Source organism: Rattus norvegicus, chromosome 2 (genome assembly GCF_021556685.1).
Source record: "Rattus norvegicus strain SHRSP/BbbUtx chromosome 2, alternate assembly SHRSP_T2T, whole genome shotgun sequence".
NCBI lineage: Eukaryota > Metazoa > Chordata > Mammalia > Rodentia > Muridae > Rattus > Rattus norvegicus.
In genome coordinates, this window is record NC_141535.1 from 220,534,158 (window position 1) to 220,557,400 (window position 23,243).

At 43.5% G+C, this 23,243-nt stretch overlaps 1 protein-coding gene across 1 annotated transcript; it reads right to left on the minus strand.

Annotated features, from left to right (window-relative positions):
- Positions 1-2,828: 2,828 nt before the first annotated feature.
- Lrit3 (leucine-rich repeat, Ig-like and transmembrane domains 3) lies at positions 2,829-22,792 on the minus strand. The gene is made up of 4 exons (XM_087644224.1): positions 22,677-22,792; positions 19,330-19,802; positions 6,394-6,699; positions 2,829-4,497 (listed from the first exon to the last, which is right to left on the minus strand). The coding sequence occupies exons 1-4, from the start codon at positions 22,790-22,792 to the stop codon at positions 3,305-3,307; spliced, it is 2,088 nt and encodes a 695-aa protein (XP_087500350.1). The 3' UTR covers positions 2,829-3,304.
- Positions 22,793-23,243: the final 451 nt, after the last annotated feature.

Below are 23,243 nucleotides of genomic sequence, written 5' to 3' on the forward strand. Positions count from 1 at the left end.
GAGATTATTTTAAAGCCCTTAATCTACTTGGCAAAAGGACTTGAGCATGGTGTCTGTGGTCTGCTGCCATTGGACCCCAGCACATGTCACAGGAGTTGGCATGCCCCTTGAGAGGCCATGCTGCCTCACTGAGATAATATACAGATGGGCAGAGGACAGCAGTCAAATCCTTTTGGGGGATACCGTGATTCTGCTGGTGTGCCTACTCGGGAGTCGGTGGAGAGTCCCTCTATTGATCGACAACAATAGGGCACCCTGAAGAGAAGCAGTCTTTGACTGCCTGGCATCGTGTTGCCAAGGAACTTCCAGAAGAGACGCTCCTCCACACATCTGGAACTGGAGACTGCTTCCAGCCAGGATGTCTTCCTGACCTTTCTTCTTCATCAGAGCCTGTCCATCTTCCAAGAGGCTGGATCAACTCAGGAATAATTTTGGCAGGTTTAGCCTGGCAGGAGTCTCCATACAGACATACCCAAAGCGCATGCGCAAGGCGAAAAAGGCAGCGAGCAGAACAAAGCCCTCAGGCCCACTGTGGAGCAGTTCACAGAGCAGCACTGAGGTTCGTCACCACATCCGGCCACCAGCCACACTCAGTCCGCCCTTGGAAATGCCCGTCATAACTCATTTTGGTGTTGAATCCCATCTTCTTCCAGTTTTCAGGTTTAAGCGCAGGCCAACCTGCTAAGAGCCAGCTTCTCTCCTTTGGACCAATCTTCAAAAACGCATCTTGGTTAGCAGTTCATTCCGGAAGTGCTGAGTAAGATGGACAGGGATCAATGCGGGTGCCGTGGCCACGTTCCATCGGGGTCTGATGACATAGACAAGGACATCTCAGTCCAGAGACCATTCTCGGAGTTGGGTGGACGCTTCTCTCCCTCACACCTATATTCAGCCACACCATGACCAGGTGTTTCTTTCATAAAGACTAGAACTGCCCGGAAAGGCTAGCTCTTCCCCACGGTTCACGACCACGCCTGTGCTGGGTAGCCTTGTCTCCTGGATGGCTGCAAGCTAGGTTGCTGCACACTGCTAAGTAACGGTGTCAGTCCTCCGAAGAACTTGGCCGCACACCACACTATGCCCTTCATTAATCTTTGAAGCCACACTACCTCTTATAATGAGTATAATGCTTATGAAAAGTTTTTTTTAACTAAAAAGTATTTATGATGTCTTTCTTCCGTGTTTGTGGACCCCCTCCAATTTCCCTGTTTTTGTTTTTGTTTTTTCTCTTTTTTTCAGAGCTGGGGACCGAACCCAGGGCATTGCGCTTGCTAGGCAAGCACTCTCCCGCTGAGCTAAATCCCCAACCCCCTGTTTTTTGTTTTTTTTTTTAACCAAAAAAATAAAGTTAAAAAACAAACAAACGAATGAATGAATGAATCCACCAACACTTCTCTTTCAAAAATCTTAAAACATTGTTTTAGGACATGGTCTTTCAGTTCATTTATGTGGTTCATTACTGTGCTGGCTAGTTTTATGTCAACTTGACACAAGCGAGAGTCATCGGAGAGGAAGAAGCCTCAGTTCAGAATTGGCCTGTATAAAATCAGGCTATAGGCAAGCATGTAGAGCATTTTATTAGCTAGTGATTACTGAGGGAGGGCCCGTGTGCCATCCCTGGGTTGGTGGTTCTATAAGAAAGCAGGCTGAACAGACTACTAGGAGCAAGCCAGTAAGCAGCACCCTCCATGGTCTCTGCTTCTGCTCCTGCCTCCACGTTCCTGACTTGTTAGAGTTCCTGTCCGGACTTCCTTTGATAATTAACTGTGATAGTGAAGCTTACACTAAATAAACACTTTCCTCCCTGAGTTGGTTCGGCTATCACAACAATAAAACTCTGGCTAAGGAAATTGTTACACTTACTAATTTGGATGTATTGAACTATCCCTGTGTCTCAGGATAGAGCCAACTCAGCCCTGGTAAGTGATCTTTTTGATATATGTCTATACTTGGTTTGCAAGTATTTTACTGAGTATTTTTGAATCCCTGTTCCCCAGGGCTATTGGCCTCTTTCTCCTTCCGACTTGCATGATGGCTTGTGAGCTTTCTCGCTTTACAACATTGTTTCATTTGTTGCTGTTTCTTTACCTGGTTTGGTGTTAGCATGAACCTGGCTGTGTGGAAGGACTTTGAGAGTGCTTCTCCTGTGTGTGTATGCTTTTGTGTCTTTCTTGGTTTTCTTTGACCCATTCATCGTACAGTAAAGAATGAGCTGTCTAATCTCCAGTCCCAGGGAACCAAATGCCCACTTCCATCCTCTGAGGGCATGGGGCATACACACGTGGTCTCCAAATGTATGTTTGAGCAAAACACCAATCCCTATACAAATGAAAAAATAAAGATAAAGGACAAAACCACTATACCCAATAACAACAACAACAACTGCAAAGAAATCTCAAAGGCCTTTGCTCTCCCCAGAGAATAAATAACACACTGAGACTGAAAAAGCTGAGCTTAGACAGCCCTTTGGCTGCTGTGTATCTCCTGACCCTTAAGGGAGAAGTTTTAAAGGATGAAGAAGAGAAAGCAAAGGAAGACAATGAGATTAAGAGGAGAAGGGGCTGGGGATTTAGCTCAGTGGTAGAGCGCTTACCTAGGAAGCGCAAGGCCCTGGGTTCGGTCCCCAGCTCCGAAAAAAAAAGAACCAAAAAAAAAAAAAAAAAAAAAAGAGGAGAAAAATGAAAGAAATTAAGGGGTTAACACATTATGAGACCCATACAGTCTAAAACCACTAATTCTATAGAAAATGTTGTTTGTTATGATCTTTTTTGTACTAAATTTGAATGATATCTAACTGCAAATGATGAGAGGGGAAAAAACTATTTCTAGATACAAACTTCATTAGAATCGCAGTCACACACCAGGCAATGGCGGCAAATGCCCACAGCAAACCCGAAAGCACTTTGAACATTCGGGGCCAATCAGTCTTGGCTGGCTAGGCTCATGTTCTTCCGCTGTTCAAAATATTCTCTCTTCTTAAATGCAGAGTTTGCCTATCTCGGATATCTCCTTGTCAATTCATTTAAGGAACTGGATTTCCCTAAAGTTAAAATCATTGCAAGCTTCTTAAATACCACTGGGAAATTATTTATACAGACGCCCTTCCTGTAATAAAAACCGGGATCATTTGTTGTTTTAGTTGAGATGTTTCTCAACTAAAATTTTTTTAAATATATAAAAAAAATACTCCATTTGCGATTCTCACAGATGGCCCGGAAATCTGTCCAAAAGTCACCCAACAGATGATCCGCGGTAGCCTGCGCTCCCACAAGTCTTTGTTCACGTTCACCTCACCTGTCGAACCTCAGCAGTAATACTCCGCTCTATGGCCATCGCTTTTAAGATTCATCTGAGAGTCCACACTGGACCGGGAGCATAGCAGCAACTTTTCCCCATCATCTTTGTGCCTCCGTGTCCAGAGCTCCCCAATACTCTGTGACCTGGGTGACAGCGTCTCAAATTGGATATACGTCTCTTTTGACAAATCATCTTCCCAGAAAGGATCTGACGTGCACTGCAGTTTGCAGACTTTATATAATAAAAAACAAATTAGGGGCACGACTATAACACAGGCAGAGCTGGTCACCACGATGAGCAATGACCACTGTGAGTCCCGCCCTTCGACTCTGTCGGTAGAGAAGGTGATACACTGATCCTCTCGGGGCCCCACTCCTTTTGGACAGACACATGCCACATACTGACTGCCAGGCTCCAGGCCGTTTATGGTCGCCTGGTTCTTGCCGTAGTCTGCATCCACTAGCAGCAGGTCCTTCTCACCATACTTAGAATATAGCACAGTCACAGCAGACTCCTGTATGCTGCTGCTGCTGCTGCTGCTGCTGCTGCTGCTGCTGCTGCTGCTGCTACTGCTCCAGGTCAGAGTCACACTCGCGCCGGTTTCGCGGGCCACCCTGAGGTCTTTGATAGTGATGTTTGTTTCCATTGGCGCTGCCTGATCCATCAACGCCAACTCTTCTTTCTTACTTGCGCTGAGTGGAGGAAACTTCCTTCCGTTCTTCTCTATCTTTGCGTTGCTTTTCCCACCGGGGTGGAGCAGGGGTGGCCGGTGGCTAGTCCTGACGGTGCTTCCTGAGATGCTGGTTCTTACACTGGTGGTTGCAGAAGCAGCTGAGAAGATGGGAGGCAAAGAGGAGGGGGGAGGAGACAGTGTAGATGTAGAGAGAGCGGCGGCTGAGGAAGTGGGGTGGGAAGAAGTGTAAGAGAGTCCTGGCGATAACCAGGACTTAGACTGAGGGGTTGATCTTCCTAATCCAGGCTGGGGATGGTTCTGTTCAGGGTGCTCTCCAGGGCTTCTTTCTGAAGTATCTGGTGATAGGGTGGTCGTAGCAACACCGACAACTGTCACAGTAACCACAGCCTCTGACGTCCCTGCCAGATTTTTGGCTTTACAGCTGTAATCCCCAGCGTCCCTGTACGTGATACCAGTCAAGCTTAAGATGGACCATCTGACTCCTTCTCCTGGAGACTCCTGAATTACTAGAAGAAAACAAATGTGTACACATGAAATCTAGGACCTGCCAAGTGCTGCAGAGTCTGTCTGTTTGGAAAATGACTGTTTAAACCTGTGTAGGGAGAAAACCAGGAGATCTGGGACATAGTAAGCTTTTGTCTCCCAAGCAGCATACAGTTGTATACAGGGTGAATGGTATGTACTGCCCATGCCTCTGCGTTTGACCAACAAGAGGACAAGAAAACTAATCTTAAAAGCTTCCTCTCCCCTAAGCCACTGCCCAAAGACTATACATGGACTGACCCTGGGCTCCAACCTCATAGGTAGCAATGAATAGCCTAGTAAGAGCACCAGTGGAAGGGGAAGCCCTTGGTCCTGCCAAGACTGAACCCCCCGTGAACGGGATTGTTGAGATGAGGGCAGTAAAGGGGGGAGGATGGAGAGGGGAACACCCATATATTAGGGGAGGGGTTAGGGGGATGTTGGCCTGGAAACCGGGAAAGGTAATAACAATTGAAATGTAAATAAGAAATACTCAATTTAATAAAGATGGAGAAAAAAACTAAAATGCAAAAAAGAAAAGCTTCCTCTCAGGCTAGAGAGATGACTTGGTGGTTAAGAGCACTGACTATTCTTTCAGAGGTCCTGAGTTCAAATCCCAGCAACCACATGGTGGCTCACAACCATCTCTAATGAGATCTAATGCCCTCTTCTGGTCTGTCTGAAGATAGCTACAGTGTACTTATATATAATAAATAAATAAATCTTTTTTAAAAAGCTCCCTCTCAGTTTTGACTGTGAATCTATTAGACTTTACTTAATTCTTTCTCAAAAAAATATTTTTTGCTCTAATTAAATGCATCTTTCCCCATACCTAGAAGGAACAAAATGTCATTTTCTGGCTTAGAGGAGTTATAACTTTTATTCTAAATCATTCATCCCATATTAGACTCGGGTAAATTAGAAAACTATAAGCTTCCTTCTTTACAGAGTAACATATAAGATATATAGAATATTACAGTATTTCTTTGCTACACATTAAAATTTTTTATCTGAAATCGAGACAGGTTCCTAAAGGATATTATTACAGGAAGCAAGGTGCCAACAGCCCAGATGTGAACTTAAACTTCGGGAGCTAAACTGTAGGTCACCCACTAGCAATCTAGAGGAATATTAAACCTTGACTCTCTGTTCCATCAAGTTTAATTTTTAAACCCCAATTCTAATTTTATTTTGAACAGTCCCAAAACTTCATCCTTCTAATTATCAGAATATCTTTGTTTCAGTGGGCAAAGCCTGGCTTGATCTTCATAGACTTTTAAAAGAATCTAAAATATTAATATTTCTAAAAGTAGTTTTGCTCCACCGTAAGCTCTCTGTGTAATTTAGTATTTAAATAGTTGTTCAAAAAAATCATATGAAAGTCTTTGAGTATGTTTCTTATGTTTTACAGTTTAAAATGAGTCTATCCAAGATAACAGAACAAGACAAAAGTCTCGCTAGCAATCGTGTATTTACGTCACATGAAATTTCTACCTAAGGAAAGAAAATGGTTTGATCGATTATTTTTTAGGTATTTCTATAAAGTGATAAAATATTAATCAATAAAACGCACTGTTGAATTCCCTTGCATCCATAGAACTAGGAATATAGTACAGAAGGCCCTGGGTTTTATTCTAAGTGTTGAAACAAAATTTCCTTTGAATTTATAGCGGAAGGTGTAACTTGGCCGTAGAGAACTTGCCTAGCATGCATAAGGCCCCGGGCTCCACTGAAAACAAAGACAGAACTACTACAACCATGTCCTTGCATCCCATGATCCTGGTGTCGTACGAATTAACTAGCCATTTAAATGTACACAAAGACACGAGCTGCAGTCCAGGTTTTTGCAAACGGGTTCCGTGTCCGATGACTAACTATACCTGTAGCGTTAACTGGCGAGCTGTCCGATCGGGTCCACATCAGCTGTGGGGTGGGGTAGCCTTTGGCGTCACACCTCAGCAGAACATTACTCCCCAGAGCAGATGTGATTTTGGTGGCCGACATCATCACGGATGGCTTCAGACACTTTTCCAACTCCACCCTCTGAAACGCGATTCCTTGGAGGTACTCCGGTTCGCTGCAGACCATCAGGGGATCAAGAAGCACAGCGGCGTGGTCGGCGACTTTAGACAGCTCGATCACTTTGGAAATGTGACAGTCACAGAACCAAGGGTTGTCCTGTAAACCTAAAGCACAGAAAGAAAAGGGACATTAAGGGTCATCCTGAGAAGTTTGTAGCACAGCTCGCCTTGGGACAGAAGGTTGCCACATTATCTCTCTCATTAAAGTTATGGGAGGTAGGTTTAGCCCCTGGGAGCTCTAGTGGCATCTGGTTGGTTGGTATTGTTGTTCCTCCTATGGGGTTGCAAACCCTTTCAGCTCCTTCAGTCCTTTCTCTAACTCCTCCATTGGGGCCCCTGTTTTCAGTCCAATGGTTAGCTGCAACCACCCTCATCTGTATCAATAGGGCTCTGGCAAAGCCTCTCAGGAGACACCCATATCTGGCTCCTGTCAGTAAGCACTTCTTGGCATCAAAATAGTGACTGGGTTTGGGGGCTGCATATAGGATGGATCCCCAGGTGGGGCAGTCTCTGGAGGACTTTCCTTCAGTTCCTGCTCCACTTTGTCCCTGCATTTCCTCCTGTGAGCATTTTGTTCTCCCTTCTAAGAAGGATTGAAGCATCCACGTTCTGGTCTTCCTTCTTCTTGAGCTTCACATAATCTGTAATTTTTTTCTTAGGTATTCCAAGCTTTTGGGCTAATATCCACTTATCAGTGAGCGCATACCATGAGTGTTTTTCTTTTTTCTTTTTTTTTTTTTTCTTTTTGGTTCTTTTTTTCGGAGCTGGGGACCAAACCCAGGGCCTTGCGCTTCCTAGGTAAGCGCTCTACCACTGAGCTAAATCCCCAGCCCCCCATGAGTGTTTTTCTGTGATTGGGTTACCTCACTCAGGATGATATTTTCTAGTTCCATTCATTTGCCTAAGAATTTCATGAAGTCATTGTTTTTGATTGTGTAGATGTACCACATTTTCTGTATCCATTCCTCTGTTGAAGGACATCTGGGTTCTTTCCAGCTTCTGGCTATTATTAAAAAGGCTGCTATGGGGCTGGGGATTTAGCTCAGTGGTAGAGCGCTTACCTAGGAAGCGCAAGGCCCTGGGCTCGGTCCCCAGCTCCAAAAAAAAAGAACCAAAAAAAAAAAAAAAAAAAAAGGCTGCTATGAACATAGTGGAGCATGTGTCCTTGTTATCAAGGACTAAACCACTAGTCAGTGAGTACACATGGAGGAACCCATGGCTCCAGCCGCATATGTAGCAGAGGATGTCATTGTCCAACATCAATAGGAGGAAAAGCCCTTGGTCCTGTGAAGTCTCGTTTCCCCAATGTAGGGGAAGGTCGGGGCATTGAGGTGGGAGTGGGTGGGTGGGAATGGAGCATCCTTACAGAAGCAGGGGGAGGGGAATAATATTTCAAATGTAAATACATAAAATATCCAAGAAAAAAGTTCTTGGATGGATAGATACAGTCACTGGCATACCTAGCACTTCCTCCACTCGTTACACTTGTGGGTTTACTGCTTATATTATGTTAACTGGGGTCCCAAATTACACAGGAATTCATGCATCCGCGTGTGAATTCCTGACAGTCCCTGCCCCCAGTTGGTTCTAATTGGTAAATAAAGTTGCCAGCAGCCAGTGGCTGGGCAGGGAGACAGAGGTGGGACTTTACCGCTGGAAGGAGAAGGTTAAAATCGCCATGCCAGGAAAGGATAGGATTGAAGATGAGAGCTGTGAAAGACAGAGAATCAGCCATGTGGGAGCCAGGGAAAAGCATCCCCAGGGGCCTCTCCCCGGCTTGGGTCTGGGTAGCAAAGATGGAGGACAGATTTTAGTAAGGAATGATTCAGGAGCATCAAACTGGAGGCATCAGCTATGCAGAAGTTTGAGAGTGGCCCAGCCATTGTGCTGTTTAAGGCATATTAAAATGAAGGCCGTGTGTGTGTGTGTGTGTGTGTGTGTGTGTGTGTGTGTGTGTGTGTGTTCAAGAATCCAGAGCATTTTGGCAGGTGTTGAGGAATGCATGCTGCTGCCAGTGGGGCAATTTGAGTAGAGCTAATTAATTAATGTTTTATATACTAACCTTTATTTTCACTTAATACCAACAATCCATGTGTGCGCGCACACACACACACACACACACACACACACACCCCACATATATAAAATGAGCATATATATTGGAATATATTATATATGTATATATATATTTTTTTCTTATTCACTTATATCTCACTCACTGCCCCGCTCCTGGTCATTGTACCCGGGTACCTCAGAATGCCATAAGTATAGGACAGAGATACACAGTCCTGGAGTACTCAGAGAGTGCCTTCCAGCCCATCACAGAGTGCTAAGAGCTGCCAGCACGGCCTGGAATGGGTCATGGGTTTGTGTAACTGGAAGACAAACTGAGATAAAAATGAGGCTTGTGGAATCAGAACCAGCAATAGGAGGAGTTAAGACCAGAAAGCGACTTTGCATGGATGCCATATGTGGTGGCCACCAAAGGGATGTGCCCGAATCTCAGCACAAGAGGGACAGCAGCAAGGAACATACAGGCTGAAGGTTTCCAACCGGGAGTATCTTCAGTATCTGCCTCAGCTTTGGGGACTGTGAGCTGACACCATTTGACTCTCAAGGATCCTGTCATTGAGAGCTTAAAGGAAAGTGATTTACAGTTTCCAGAAAGGAAAAGAAAAATCCTTGTTGTGGAATGGCAGAAGGGTTGGTGGCATTGTCATCGGGGGTAAGTGCGAAGGATAGAACGCATGCTTATGCAGAAGAACGTTCTCTCCTAACGTGAATGCCCCTACGGAATCAAAGCTGATCTGGGGACAGAGCTTCTTGCAAATAGTGAAGGCTGAGGCTGAGGAAGCATTCAGTGTAACCAAAGACACTTGGCTCATTCCCAGCCTCTTCTAAATGACCAGACTAAGAACGGCATTCAGCGTGGTTCTTCAGAACATGCAGTAGGACAAACGTCCTACTAGAGACGCTGGCTGTCCTCTAACCAACAGCTTCCTCACAAGCTTGAGACAGGGCTGGCCTTGGAGAATTGTAGTTACAGCTTTTGCTGACGGTCTGGGATCTGAGCTGAGAAGAGAACGTAGAACTGTGGAACTCCGAGAGAGCTGGACACAGAACTGCTGGTTCGTAGGCCCTACATTTTCTCTTCTGCCTACCGGTGCTGTAACAGCAGGTCACGGGGGCTCCCTTTCCTGCCAGGACTGGTTACTTTTTAATCTCCTATTTGAGAAGTTTGTTTTTCTCCTATGGGTGAATAACCTTGAATCCTCTCCTCTTACATTAAATCCTGTGAATCTATGACTAGTTCTCTTTTCTTTGGAATATTGGTGCCTTCACCTGGTTGCGTGCCGTAAGCAGACTTCTTGGTTTATTTGTTTTTCTTTCTTTCTTTCTTTTTAAAAATTAATTTATTTACTTTATGTATCTGAGTATACTGTCACTATCTTCAGACACACCAGAAAAGAGAGGGCATCAGATCCCATTACAGATGACTGCGAGCCCCCATGTGGTTGCTGGGATTTGAACTCAGGACCTCTGGAAGAGCAGTCAGTGCTCTTAACCGCTGAGCCATCTCTCCAGCTCCCCTTTCTTCCTTCCTTTCTTTCTTTCTTTCTTTCTTTCTTTCTTTCTTTCTTTCTTCCTTCCTTCCTTTCTTTCTTTCTTTCTTTCTTATGTTGAATAACTAAATTTGAGTACAAAACCTAATATCTAGACTGAAATTCCAATTCTAATGTTCTCCACAACATTAGACAGTAGCAACAACCTCTCTCGAATGTATGTAAGGACGGCTGCTCTGCCACGGATGTACATACATGTTAACTTACTAATTCATGTAAACTACCTGAAAAAGGTTGTGATAAAAAAATTATATCTGGGGGCTGGAGAGTTGGCTCAGCAGTTAAGAGCACCTGACTGCTCTTCCAGAGGTCCCGAGTTCAATTCCCAGCAACCACATGGTGGCTCACAACCATCTGTAAAGAGATCTGATACCCTCTTCTGGTGTATCTGAAGACAGCTACAGTGTACTTATATATAATAAATAAATAAATCTTTAAAAAATTATATCTATAAACTTTAACCATCCTTCCTAAACATAATACCTTAAACCCATTGTTGATTCAAAGTTTCAAATTGTGAATAAGCTATAGCTAACACAGAGCTGTTGTTGGTATACACAGATTTTCTCTTCTCTAAGCCACACTTTCTGGCTATTGGCAGAGGTTAAATTGTAAGATCAGCACACCTCTACAGCAAACAAATACAATCGAGCTTCAACCTCACTTCATTCTTAGACGCCTGGGTATTCATCCACTGTTGTAAACGCCAGCTGATTGGATATACTCAGGGCAGGTTTAAATGTGATGTGGAAGATGAGTGGAGGTGGGGAGGAAATGGCATCTTCACCAGCCCTACTATGCGTAGGTTCTAAATGGGGCCAGGAAGCCTGATAGAGCAGTCTCCTGAGCCCCTACCTCTTCATCTGCAAGAGGAGAAAACTGAGAAATCTCGAGTTCCCTCTCTCCAGAAATAACGTTTTGTCCGTCTATAAAATAAAAATAATAATCATGGATTGGAGAAAATTTAAGCTTGATCAGCAAATTAACACTGCAATCAGTTACCACCAGAATAGCAGAGTGGTATGGTAGAATGCCTGATCTGTAACATTGTAACATTGTTATTCATCAGCTGAGGCATGAAAGGTGCCTGCTCATAAGAACAAGGTGGGCCAGGTGTGGTGGTAAATCCATTTAATCCCAGTACTCAGAAGATAAAGGAAGACAGATCTCATAAACTATGAGTTCAAGACTAGCCTGCTCTATATAGCAAGTTCTAGGCCGGCCAGGGCTCAATAGTGAGACCTGTGTCTAACTGATGAATTGGTTTTATAAATATTAGTTAAGTAATTCACTAGATTTAAAGTAAAAACAAGTTGTCCTGGTTTCATTCCTGTTGGAGTAATAAGGTATACTGCCCAAAAGCGGGGGTTGGGGAGGAAATATTTGGTTTAAGAGTCCATTATCATAGAGAAGTCAAGGTGGATTCTTAAACCATCACATCCACAGTCATAAGCAGAGAGAAGACATGCATGGACCATTGCTTGTTTGGTCTCTTAGTGCTCAACTGGCTTCCTCCATGCGGTGTACTGAGAAACACAACTGTCTGGGAAGGGTCTCCCTTGGTGGGGTCTTCAGTAAATGGGAGAAGGAGAAAAGTCCCGAAAGCTTCCCAATAGGGAAGCACTGGCTCCAGGACTATCTAACCAGGTAGGAGCAGAAACAGACAAGCTGTTCTAAAATAGTTGTTGCTTCCATTTCCCGCCCACCCCGCCATTGTTTGTCATTGTGTGTTGTTGTTGTTGTTTCTGTTGCTGTAGTCTGGTGAGATTTGAATGAGAATGACCACTGTAGGCTCATTTATTTAAACACTTGGTCCCTTGCTGGTGGAACTGTTTGGGAAGGATTGGGAGGTGTGGCCTTGTTGGGCCAGGTGTGTCACTGGGGTTGAGCAGATCCAGTCTACTACAGGCATATGGATCAGCTGTAGGCACTCAGCAGGTCTGCCTGCCACCCCACTTCCCATCATGACAATCATGGATGATCTGAAGCTGTAAGGAACCCCCCAATTAAAGGCTTTATTGGTAAGTTTTAATAAATTTTCTTTATATGTTTCCTTGCATAGTGTCTCAGCAGTAGACATCTGCTTTCTCCCCTGAGTGTACGTGGGGGTTGAATCCTCAAGAGAAGGTTGTTCCCTAAAAGACTCTATGTTAGCCCTTATACCTGGCTGGCAAGAGTATAAACTACAGCAGCCACTATGGAAGTCACTGTGGAGGCCCCAGAAAACAAACAAGTAAACAAGCAAAAAAACATTAGACTACCAAATCGCTCAGGAGTATCCCTACAGGGGACACACCCAAAGGACTCTATGTCAGCACACCTCGGACACACACATACTCATGTCTACTGTCTGTCATACTATCACAATAGCCAAGACATGGAACCGCATGGATATCCACCAGCAGACAAGACGATAAACAGAATGTGGTGCATACACACAACAGATGCTTTTCCAGATGCAAAGAAAAAGCAGAATCATGGCATTTTTTTTTTCAGGAAATTGGATGAGTTGGAAACCATTGTGTTAATGAAATAAGCCAGGCTCGGAAAGACAAGCACTGTGTGTTTTCATTCAGAATCTGGGTAGATACATATATGTATGTATAGGTCACGAAAATAGAAAAGGGACCAGGAGAGGGGAGGGAGATACTGTGAGTGGGGAGGAGAGACATGGAAATGAAATGCAGCCTGAAGGCAGTGGGAGGATGATTTGGGAAGGAAGGAGACGAGCAAAAGAGGAGTGAGAGGTATGGAAGGGAGGTCAGTGTGTGTGTGTGTGTGCATGCGTGCATGTGTGTGTGTGTGAATATGAGCAAAGTGTACATGTGAAATGTATACATGTGAAATGTGTACATGTGAGAACCCTACATACATGCAAAACTAGTTTAAAAGTATGTAAAAAAAAAAAGAAAGACCTTTCATATAAAGCTAGAAGACACAGCCAATGCAGTAGGGCACATCATTGTGACCAGGAAACACAAGAAGTGTGCAAATAGTCAAGCAATATGACTCCAAAGATCAACAATATCAAAATGACAGAACTGCCGGACAAGCAACTCAAAAGTCTAATTTTGAAAATAACGACCTCCTTGAAAATACCAATAAACAGATGACTGAAAAAGTCAATCCAAGTCTTATATGAGAAATTTTCTAGTGAGGTAAAGATTCTGAAAAGAGACCTGACAGACAGTTCAAATACAAGACAAGATTCAAAGTCATCGCTGGGGATTTAGCTCAGTGGTAGAGCGCTTACCTAGGAAGCGCAAGGCCCTGGGTTCGGTCCCCAGCTCCGGAAAAAAAAAAAAAAAGATTCAAAGTCATCAGAGAGTGTCACCAAAAGAATAAATCCAGGAGAAGAATATCAGGCATTGGAGACAAGAGTGATGAGATATTACATTTGGATAGTGACACACAAACACACACAGACACAGACACAGACACAGACACAGACACAGACACACACACACACACACACACACACACACACACACACACACACAGGAGACAATCACCATAACCTTCAAGCTCTCTGAGGCATGTCTAAGAAACCAAACACCCAAAGCTTTGACACAGAAAAAGATAAGATACAGTTTAAAAGTAATGTAGTTTAGCAGAAAACTTCCCTACTACAGGGGGAAACCTGTCCCAACTAGATGTGAGAAGAAAAGAACCTCTCTGTGTTCTATGATAGTTAAAATTTCAAGAATACAGAACAAGGAAAGATATCGAAAGCTGTAAGCCGAAAGCACCAACTGTCAAGCACAAAGTTACGCCATGAGGTCACCTATCAGAATAACAGCCTCTCAGGACGGAACTTGGCGGTCATGGAGTAATGCATTACAAATGCTGAGAGCAGATATTCGCCAACCTAGCAAAGCTGTCTCTTAAAACTGATGGATGAACAGAGCTTCCAAGTTAAACACAAACACAACTTACAACCACTGCACAATTTACTGCAGAAGACATCGGAAGGAATCTTACGAATATCATAGGAGAAAAAGAGATCCACACACACATGAGAGATAGGAAAAGAATATACTTCACTAGAAGAAAAGGAGATTTAGAAAAAGTTAAATATTATGATTCGCTAAACCAGAAAAACCTCTAAAACAGTGGTTCTCGACATGTAGATCTTGACCCCTTTGGCAAACTCTATCTCCCAACACATTTTACAGTTATGAATTAGGAAGCAAAAATAATTTTATTGTTGGGGGTTGCCACAATGAAGAACTGTATTAAAGGGCCACAGCATTAGGGAGGTTGAGAACCACTGTTCTAAAATGATCCTTCTGCATCAACTTGTATAGATACCATTCCAAAACAGATCCGACATATTTAATGTAAGACCTGAAGCAATGAAGCTACCAGAGGAAATGTCAAGATACAGGCATAAACAATGAATTTCTGAATAAAATTCCAATGCCTCAAAAAGTAATAGCAAATAAGAACACTAAACAGAATCAGGTTCTCCCAAAAGCATGAGGAGAGTAACTGCAGCACAACCCACAATCCTCCTCCTCTTCCTCCTCCTCCTCCTCCTCCTCCCCCTCCTCCTCCCCCTCTTTCTCCTCCTCCTCTTCCTTCTCTTCCTCTTCCTCTTCCTCTTCTTCCTCCTCCTCCTCTTCTTCTTCTTAATAAATTTTACATATATAGTTTTATTACTTGTCAAATATCACTACCCACAGTCAGAACCCTTATATTCTTATTAATAAAACCTTTTTATAGCTTACATCTATACTTTCTTTTTTATTGAAATTTTTAAATTTATATTTCAATGCTATCCCCATTCCTGGTTTCCTGTTCATAACCCCCCCATCCCACACCCCTCTCTCTTCTTCTATAAGGGTGTTCCCCCTCCCCAACTACCCACCCCTTCCCGCCTCCCTGCCCTGACATTCCCTTACACTGGGGAGTCTAGTCTTGGCAGGACCAAGAGCCTCTCCTACCATTTGTGCCCAACAAGCCCATCCTCTGCTACATATGCAGCTGGAGCCATGGGTCAGTCTATGTGTAGTCTTTGGATGGTGGTTTAGTCCTTGGGAGCTCTGGTTGGTTGGTATTGTTGTTCATAGTTGCAAGCCCCTTCAGCCCCTTCAACCCCTTCAATCCTCTCTCTTCTTCTAATGAAAGGAAATTCAGGGGCTCAAGAAAGAGGGAAACTTGTCTAAGGTTACACAACCGGGCAGGCAGGATTTGAACTCAAGTGTCTGGATCTTAAAGCATTCAGTAGGCCACCTTGTTGTGACTCACACCACACTCAGCTCTTGGCCACCTTGGGATGACGATGACTCTTTTCTTCTGATTCCACACCAGCTAAAGCACAAAGAGATTACCTCTTTGATTTCTTAAGTCTCTTAGAGTCCTGACTAGCCCCACATTTCTTTTAGCCTCCTAATCTAATAAACCTTCTAGCACAATTCATCTCTGTCAACTAAAAATATCCACACATTTGGGCAATGGCTCTAAGCTGTCTGGAGTGCAGACACCTGTACAGGGAAATATTCAAGAGTTAGAACATTAACCGCTCCATTCATACTTTAAAACAATTATTAAAATGTGTCAGTTATGAAAAAATTAAAAGTCAGCCCTACTGGTTACATAGGAAAGTTATATAAACCAAGAGGAAAGATTTTCTAATTCCTCAATAACATGAAGTCTGTTTGTTTCCATCTAAACATCTAAGGTCCAAGTTGCAGATTTTTAAGATGCGAATTAAACGTAGTTATATGAGAACTGACCCAGTTCATTTCGTCTGCCTGGTGTTCTTCCTCGTGGGGACAAAGGTACAAGAAGCTGCTAAGGTTAAACTGTTACTTGAATTCCTTGAAGGAAATACACAGTGATTTGCATTAATAACCTCACGACAGTTCTTGGATGGGGCCACTGGTTGCGGCTTTATCCCTTCTCAGAGAGAAATTCAGTATTTTTTATGCATCAGAATAGTTGGATTAAATTGGCTATTTCAGTGTGTGTTTGGGAAGTCAGAAACAGATCCCTGTACGAAGCTTATTATTCTCTTCAAAGAGAGAAGAGACCCCGTTTAGCTTTGTGTAGGCTGCGGTGTACAGCCGTGCGATGGGAAAGGAAAGCCTCTTCACAAATGATGCCCTGCTTTGCACCTGCGCAGAGACTCTTCTGAGGTGAGCCTTAAGTCGTAAGCATAGAAGATAAGGACATAACGCTAAAAACTGAATTTAAAGACTCTGCCTATAAAGAAAGCAGAGTCTCTCTGTCATCTTGTGGTGCAGAGATATTTCTGAAACAGTTCCCAGGAAGCTCTAAGAGTAAAATAATAATAAGTCACTTGCCATCAAATTTTAAATAGTCCTTACCAAATACACTACATAGATGTGAATGGGTCAGCCAGAATGAAAGTGTTTATAATTCACATAATCGATTAAAGAGATAGATCCAGTGGTAAAGGCCAATGGAAAATGACCCTTAAAAACAGCAGAAGACCTGGACAGAGAGTACGTGCGTGGAGGATTACGTGCAAATGATTGGGGAGAAAAACCGGTAACCTGGTGTGACATCATTAGTCACTAAGGCAAAGCGAAATGGTTCAGCTACTTGATTGGTCTGCTGACTCCCCAGAAGAGCTGAAATAAAGGCTCGGCATTGCAAAGTGTACGGGAGGACACAGAACAACCAGGCTGTCCCACAGGGCCAGGGCAAGGCATAGCGCTAAGTACCCGCTTTGGAAAATGGGCAGTTTCTTTTTTTTTTTTTTAATTTAGAGAATACTTTATTAGTTTTTGTAATCAAACCCACGTAGATAAGACCTTACATATTTAATACAGTGCGTTACCCCTGTACAAATGGAAAAAACTTAAGTTCAACATTTCTAGACCAATATGGCTGTTAATTTCTGTACAGTGCCAACTCAACACAGTAAACGGGGATACTTTTTTCCAAAGTTGACAGCACAGCTAAAGTTTCCAAAAATTCAAATTATATATCTGTATATATATATATATATATTTATATTTATATAAAAAGACCAATAATAGCAGTGTGTTATGCATCAACAGCAGCAACAGCTTTTCCAGGTTCTGCAGTCATCTGAACAAAACTGTAGAGACATCCAGCACACTCCATTAAAAAAAAAAAAAAGTAAAAAAACAAAACCCGAGAAAACAGCACAGTTCTGTTACTCTTGTGGTACCTGGCACCATTTTTTTTTAAAATTATCTTCTCAATCATCATCTGGGCAGTTTCTTTAAAACGTACACACTCCGCCACTCTTTAACACAGCAGTGTTGACCTTAGGTACTTATGCAAGAGAAATAAAAATACACACCACATAAGACCGTTTTGTGGGAGCATTTAAAGTTGTATGAGAGTATTTAAATTCATAAAGGCCCCCAAATTGGAAAGGGTAAAGTGCCCAATCAGGGGAAGGCTGAACACTGGTTCGTACAGTGAAGTTCTGCAATAAGACACCGCTGACAGGTGACATGAATGGGTCAGCCTTGGAAACAGCTGCCGAGGGGCAGAAGCCAGGCACGGGCATGCGTGGCACAGGAGGCGCCATTCCTGTAGCTTGCTAGAGCAGGAGATGGAAATCAGCATAGCGGCTCCACAATGTGGCAGCGGCACGAGCGCGAGAGATGAGGATCATGGCCACGTTAAGTGATGGAATATCCTGTGTCTTGATGAAGGTATCGTTGTCAAGGGCATGCTTCTGTAAGAATTTACTGAATTGTATACTTCAGATCTTGCACTTCACAATGTACAGAGTATATGTCAGTCCCTCAATTAAAAAAAAAACTTATAAAAGATCAATGATGTCTGTGGAGATGAATGACAAATTTGAGACTTGATGCTACCTCCTTCCCGGCTGTAAAAGAGGGGGTGACAGTTATAGACCTGCCCCCCACCCCTGCCAGGCTGTTGTGATGGCAAGAAGTCAGGGTGTATCCATAGGTATTGGAAATGGTTGTTGAACTAAATTAATGCCTTTGGGGAATTCTGTGAAAACATTCAGACTGCCCCTGCCCTTCAGGCAAATTCTACTATGTTTACAAGTGATTGGGCACCAATTAAAGAAAAAACAACACTGAATAAACATTTGGTGCTTTGTCTAACTATTAGGTTGTCCCTCTAAGGTTCAACAGTAGATGATGTCTTACATACGTGCCTGTGTAAAGAGCTGGAAACCTACCAGCACTATAATTTTTAACCTGAATTCCACAACTCCAGTTTAGGGTTTTATCCGTACATTAAAATGTTCTTTCTAAGTTGGTGCTTTTACTCACCTAGATGGAGAGAACAACTCAAAGCTTGTCCCTACTTCTTCTCTTTTAATTAAAGACACAATCTGAAAAGATCGTCCGAGTGAACTTACACTCCACACCACGTCACAGAGAAATGGGAACAGGCCCACGGGACTTAGACTCCTACCTCAGCGTCCCCACCACGTGCTGAGCGAATCAGAGCAAATGGCTTAACTGTGTCTTACGACTTTATCTGTAAATATTATTAAACGGTCCTTTCCACAGGTATGACCCAAGACCAGAAGAGCATGTAGAATCTCCAACACCCCGCACCAAGATAGGGTTTTTCTGTGCAGCCCTGTGTAGCCCTCTGTGGAGAGGTTTAACAAAAGCAATGGTACCCCGTCCACCCTGAAGGACCCAGTAAGAACAGAGCAGCAGAGAGTAGCTGTGTGTACACTGGTGTGATCATATGAGTGTAGCAGGTAAACTCTCAGATCGAGAGCAGCTTTCTCCCCATGCTTTCTACATGCTCACATGCACACACATGTGCACACATGCACATACATGTGCTCACATACCATTACATATTACAGGAAACACAGCTAAGCATGTATAGATTAACTGAATTCAGGAGGTGGAGTGTAACTCGGTGATGTATGCTTATATACTTAGCAGGTGCAAGACCTTGAATTAAATCCTTGGTCTCATACACACACACACACACACGAACACACACACACACACACACACACACACACACGAACACACACACACACGAACACACACACACACACACATACGAACACACACGCACATGCATGCGCCCGCACACACCCTTAAAACTACATAACAAGGCACCTATGCATAAGATGCCCAGGAGCTTTCAAACCTACCAAGAATAATTCTTTTCGGTGGAAGGTCCGGGCTTCTAGAAGGTGTCATCGCTAAATGAGACCAGCTGTCCAGGAAATCAGGTGGCAGTGTGGTTAGTCTGTTGCTTGACAAATCCAAGCAGGTAAGGTTCCTGAGATATCTGACCGCCTCATTTGGCACACTTGTTATTCTGTTATTGTGCAAGTCCAGCGTCCTCAGGTGGGGCATGTCCAGCAGAGACGCCCACGGGAACGAGGTCAGAGAATTCCCATCCAAACGCAACTCGTGCAGCTGCTTTAGGTTGTAGAAGCTCCTGGTCTCTATGCTGGCCACCGAGTTGTAAGTCAGCCAGAGGTACTGCAGCTCCACCAGGTAGTAGAAAGCCTCGGCGGGGATCCTGCGGACCATGGTCTTCTCTATACGGAGCTTCGCGGTGTCCACAGGAAAGTTTGTTGGGACTTCATTCATATCCAGGTCGTTACACAACACCGACCTGCCATCACAAGAGCAATGTGAGAAGATCTACTCCCCGTGACTCACTTTAAAAGCCTTGTATGAAACATGCGTGTCTTTCATTCCCTCCTGGTTTCTACCTAACATTTGTTTACTCTGGAAGCCTATTTATCCATAATGTCAATATTGCATCATCACCATCATCATCACCACCATCATCATCTCCTTCCTCAACATTACCACAATGTGGAAACCATTTGACTGAACCATACAGAATGGACATTTTCATCGTTAAAATTGATCAATTATGAGCAATGTCGTGGTGTTAATGGACATTTATAGAGGTTTTTCGTGCCAGGCTTTAGAAACACTGCTCATATCCATTTCTTTGTCAGTCATCATGGCTTCCCCAAGAGGAGGATAGTGGATAACAGAATAAAGGAAGTCAAGCTCCTCTGTCTTCGCTGTGGCTGGAGACTGCTGCTTCACCCAACGCACGTCCCCATCACCCCGTTGTCAGCTTATGATTGACTTAAATGGATGTAAAATTCTATGTGTTCCTGGCACATAAGTTCTCAGCCAGCATTTGCTGCTGTTACCAACAACTGATTAAACATCTAAAATGATCCGTGCCCTCCAGTGGTAGACAATGTCTCCCTGCCAACCAGCCCGTGGGATGCTATGGAACGACCTGTCCAGCCTGCTTCTGTCAGACTCCAAAGTGAATCTCGTTTAAAAAAATCACCAGTGTTAGAAGAATCTGACCAAAGCCGTGAACTGGGCCTTGGGATGGACCTCTGTCATAGAGTGTTTGCCTGGCGTGCTGCAATCCCTTCATTAGGTCCTCAGCACAGCGTATACCAGGCATGGCGCTCACCTGTAGTCACATTAATCAGGGGTCAGAGGTAGGAGAATCAGACAGTCAAGATATTCTGAGGCACAGAGAATTCCAAGGTAGCCCAGACTACATGAGAGCCTATCGTTAAAATAAAATAAAATAATAATAAACTGACCCTTTTATGAGAGAACCACTTATGGAGGCAGGGGCAGATGTCAACGCATTTCTTTCTGCAGAAGGAATAGACCAGAAACCAAACATATTCCTTTTGGCAGTCCTTGTTCAAGTCATTCTCTGAACTTGTTTGTTAGTACTAATAGAGTAGAAAAAGAACCTGACCCATGGGTTTAAATGCGAGGAATCTCAGATCTTAGAGTCATTCCAGCCTCAAAACTGCCTATTGATCCTCCACACCCATCTGAATTCCCAACCTGAATAAGCAGCTTTGAAAAGAAAACAATGTCCGGATTGTGATTGGTCACAATAAAATGACCATCAGGTAAACACTTCCCAGCAAGCCCGTGAATTTAACACAGGTAGCCCATGAAGTCCACAGGGGCAAGCAGGGTGGAGCCACAAGTCACTGCTGGGGACACATTCTTTCTGTTACTTTAGAAGACTGTGTGAACCTCAGCATGTCTCTGGGGCACTTCACAAACCTCTGTGTTGCTTTGCCCCAGCATGGTGGCAGGATGCACTCCTGAGGTAAGCATTTCAGCCATCACAGGGAGAAGCTGAGCTGCACCTTGATTGGCTCACTGACTGCATCAGGGGTGCTGAGACCCAGGACGACTCAGTCACTTGTCCCTGGGCAGTTTTGTTTCCTCACTTACACATGACAGGTATTGAACTAGCATCCTCTGAGAGATCTAATCAGACATAATGTTCCATGGCGTTTGTAGGACCCACCATAATGGGGCCACCACAGAGAAGAAGACATTCTGGCAATGTTTTTAGAAATTCCTTGGCCTGGTCATTGAGTGCTGTAAATCTTTGGGATAACAGGTGCTAACCCGTGTTGTTTCCAACTGCATCTTACTTCTCAGGAAATGTCTCAAAAAGGGTACCAGGGTTGACTAAAAAATATTCACAAAGAAATTTAATTGAAACATCATCAACATCAATATCGCCATCATCACCACTACCATCATCATCGTCATCGTCATCATCTTCAACATCATTGTCTTCTGTGTTGGGCATCAGATGCCTGTCCCTAGACCTGTCAGGTGTGTGTTGTACCATTGAGCTATATTAATTAATTATCAATATAGCTAAATTTTAATTATTATTTGATTAAAGTTGCATTATTCTTATATTAGGCTTTGCTTCAGAAACTCATTATTTCAACTAGCAAAATCACAAGAATGCATTTATTTTATTTTAGTAAATACTCTGAAAAATACTCTTAAAAAACCAGAGTCTCCCATATTTGGCTAGTAAGAGTTCTGTTTTCTATTTGCCTATATGTAAAAGGATTTATGTGCATCCTAAACAAATTATAATTTTTGCTGTGTTAAAGCAACATAGAGACTTAACAACGTCTATGAGGGCCTAACAAAATCTGCGACAGGTGGTATTTTCCAGACATCTTCACTTTCATAAATCAACCTCACCAACTTCACTCTTGCTTTCCTACCACCAAGTTGTTAGTAATCCTCAGGTGCAATCGGAAGCACTGATAGCGGACGACGTCAACAAGCCCACAGCTCCTACCCAACCTCCCTCTCTGTGCTTTCTGTAACAAGTCTGAGCTCCCGCCCCACCATGGAACATGGTTTGCTCTCCAGAGAAGGGTATCATGTGCACATAGGTATAACAAACATGTTTGTAAGACAGGAAGTGCTTTTGGAATGTCAGAGACCCGTGTGAGGCTTCTGAGAGGTAGGTATTGCCCACAATAAGAATAGTAAGGCGTTAGACAACCAGCTAATAAAAACTGAACCAAGTCTCACAAGTTTAAACTGCCTCTCATTTTTAACAAATAATTTGCCCTCATAAAATTAGGCTGATCAGTCTGGGTCCTTTTTTAATTTAACCAGGATAATCAGAATATTAGTAGCAAGGAGAGAGGCGTACCTTGATCCTGAGCCTTCGTGTCTGCCGTGATATTCACAGGAGCACTGAGAAGGGCAGGTACAATTCACTCCTCCCAGGAAGCTAAGCACAAGGCACAGGCAGGCAAAGAGCCACATAGCTCCAAGGTGGCTCTCTGAACAAAAGGTAAGGTCCAAACCAAGAGCATGCAGAAGCTGTTGCACCGGGAATGCCGGCCGACATTTAGTATCAGCAGCTTAGTGGGATTAGCTGAGATCTGAAGTTACTTAACCTTCAAGTGTCTTGCAGGGGATCAATCCGCCCAGCCTTTGAACGTGGGCTCAGCCAAGTAACACACTTGCTAAGGGAAGTGAAAATCAAACCATCAGGTCAATTCAATAGTCTCCCACGTCTAGATTTGCAAGGAAACCCACCTCAGGCACCTTTCCTATAGATGGAACTTAAAAACTTTCCTGGAGCTTCTGTGGCTTAAAAACAGAACCGGTGTTACAAAGTATCAGTATCTTGGCCTATGCTAAGATTTTTCAGTAGTTTCTTTATACAGACATGGTCCCCTTTTTCTTTTTGCATCTTCACCAGCAAATGTGA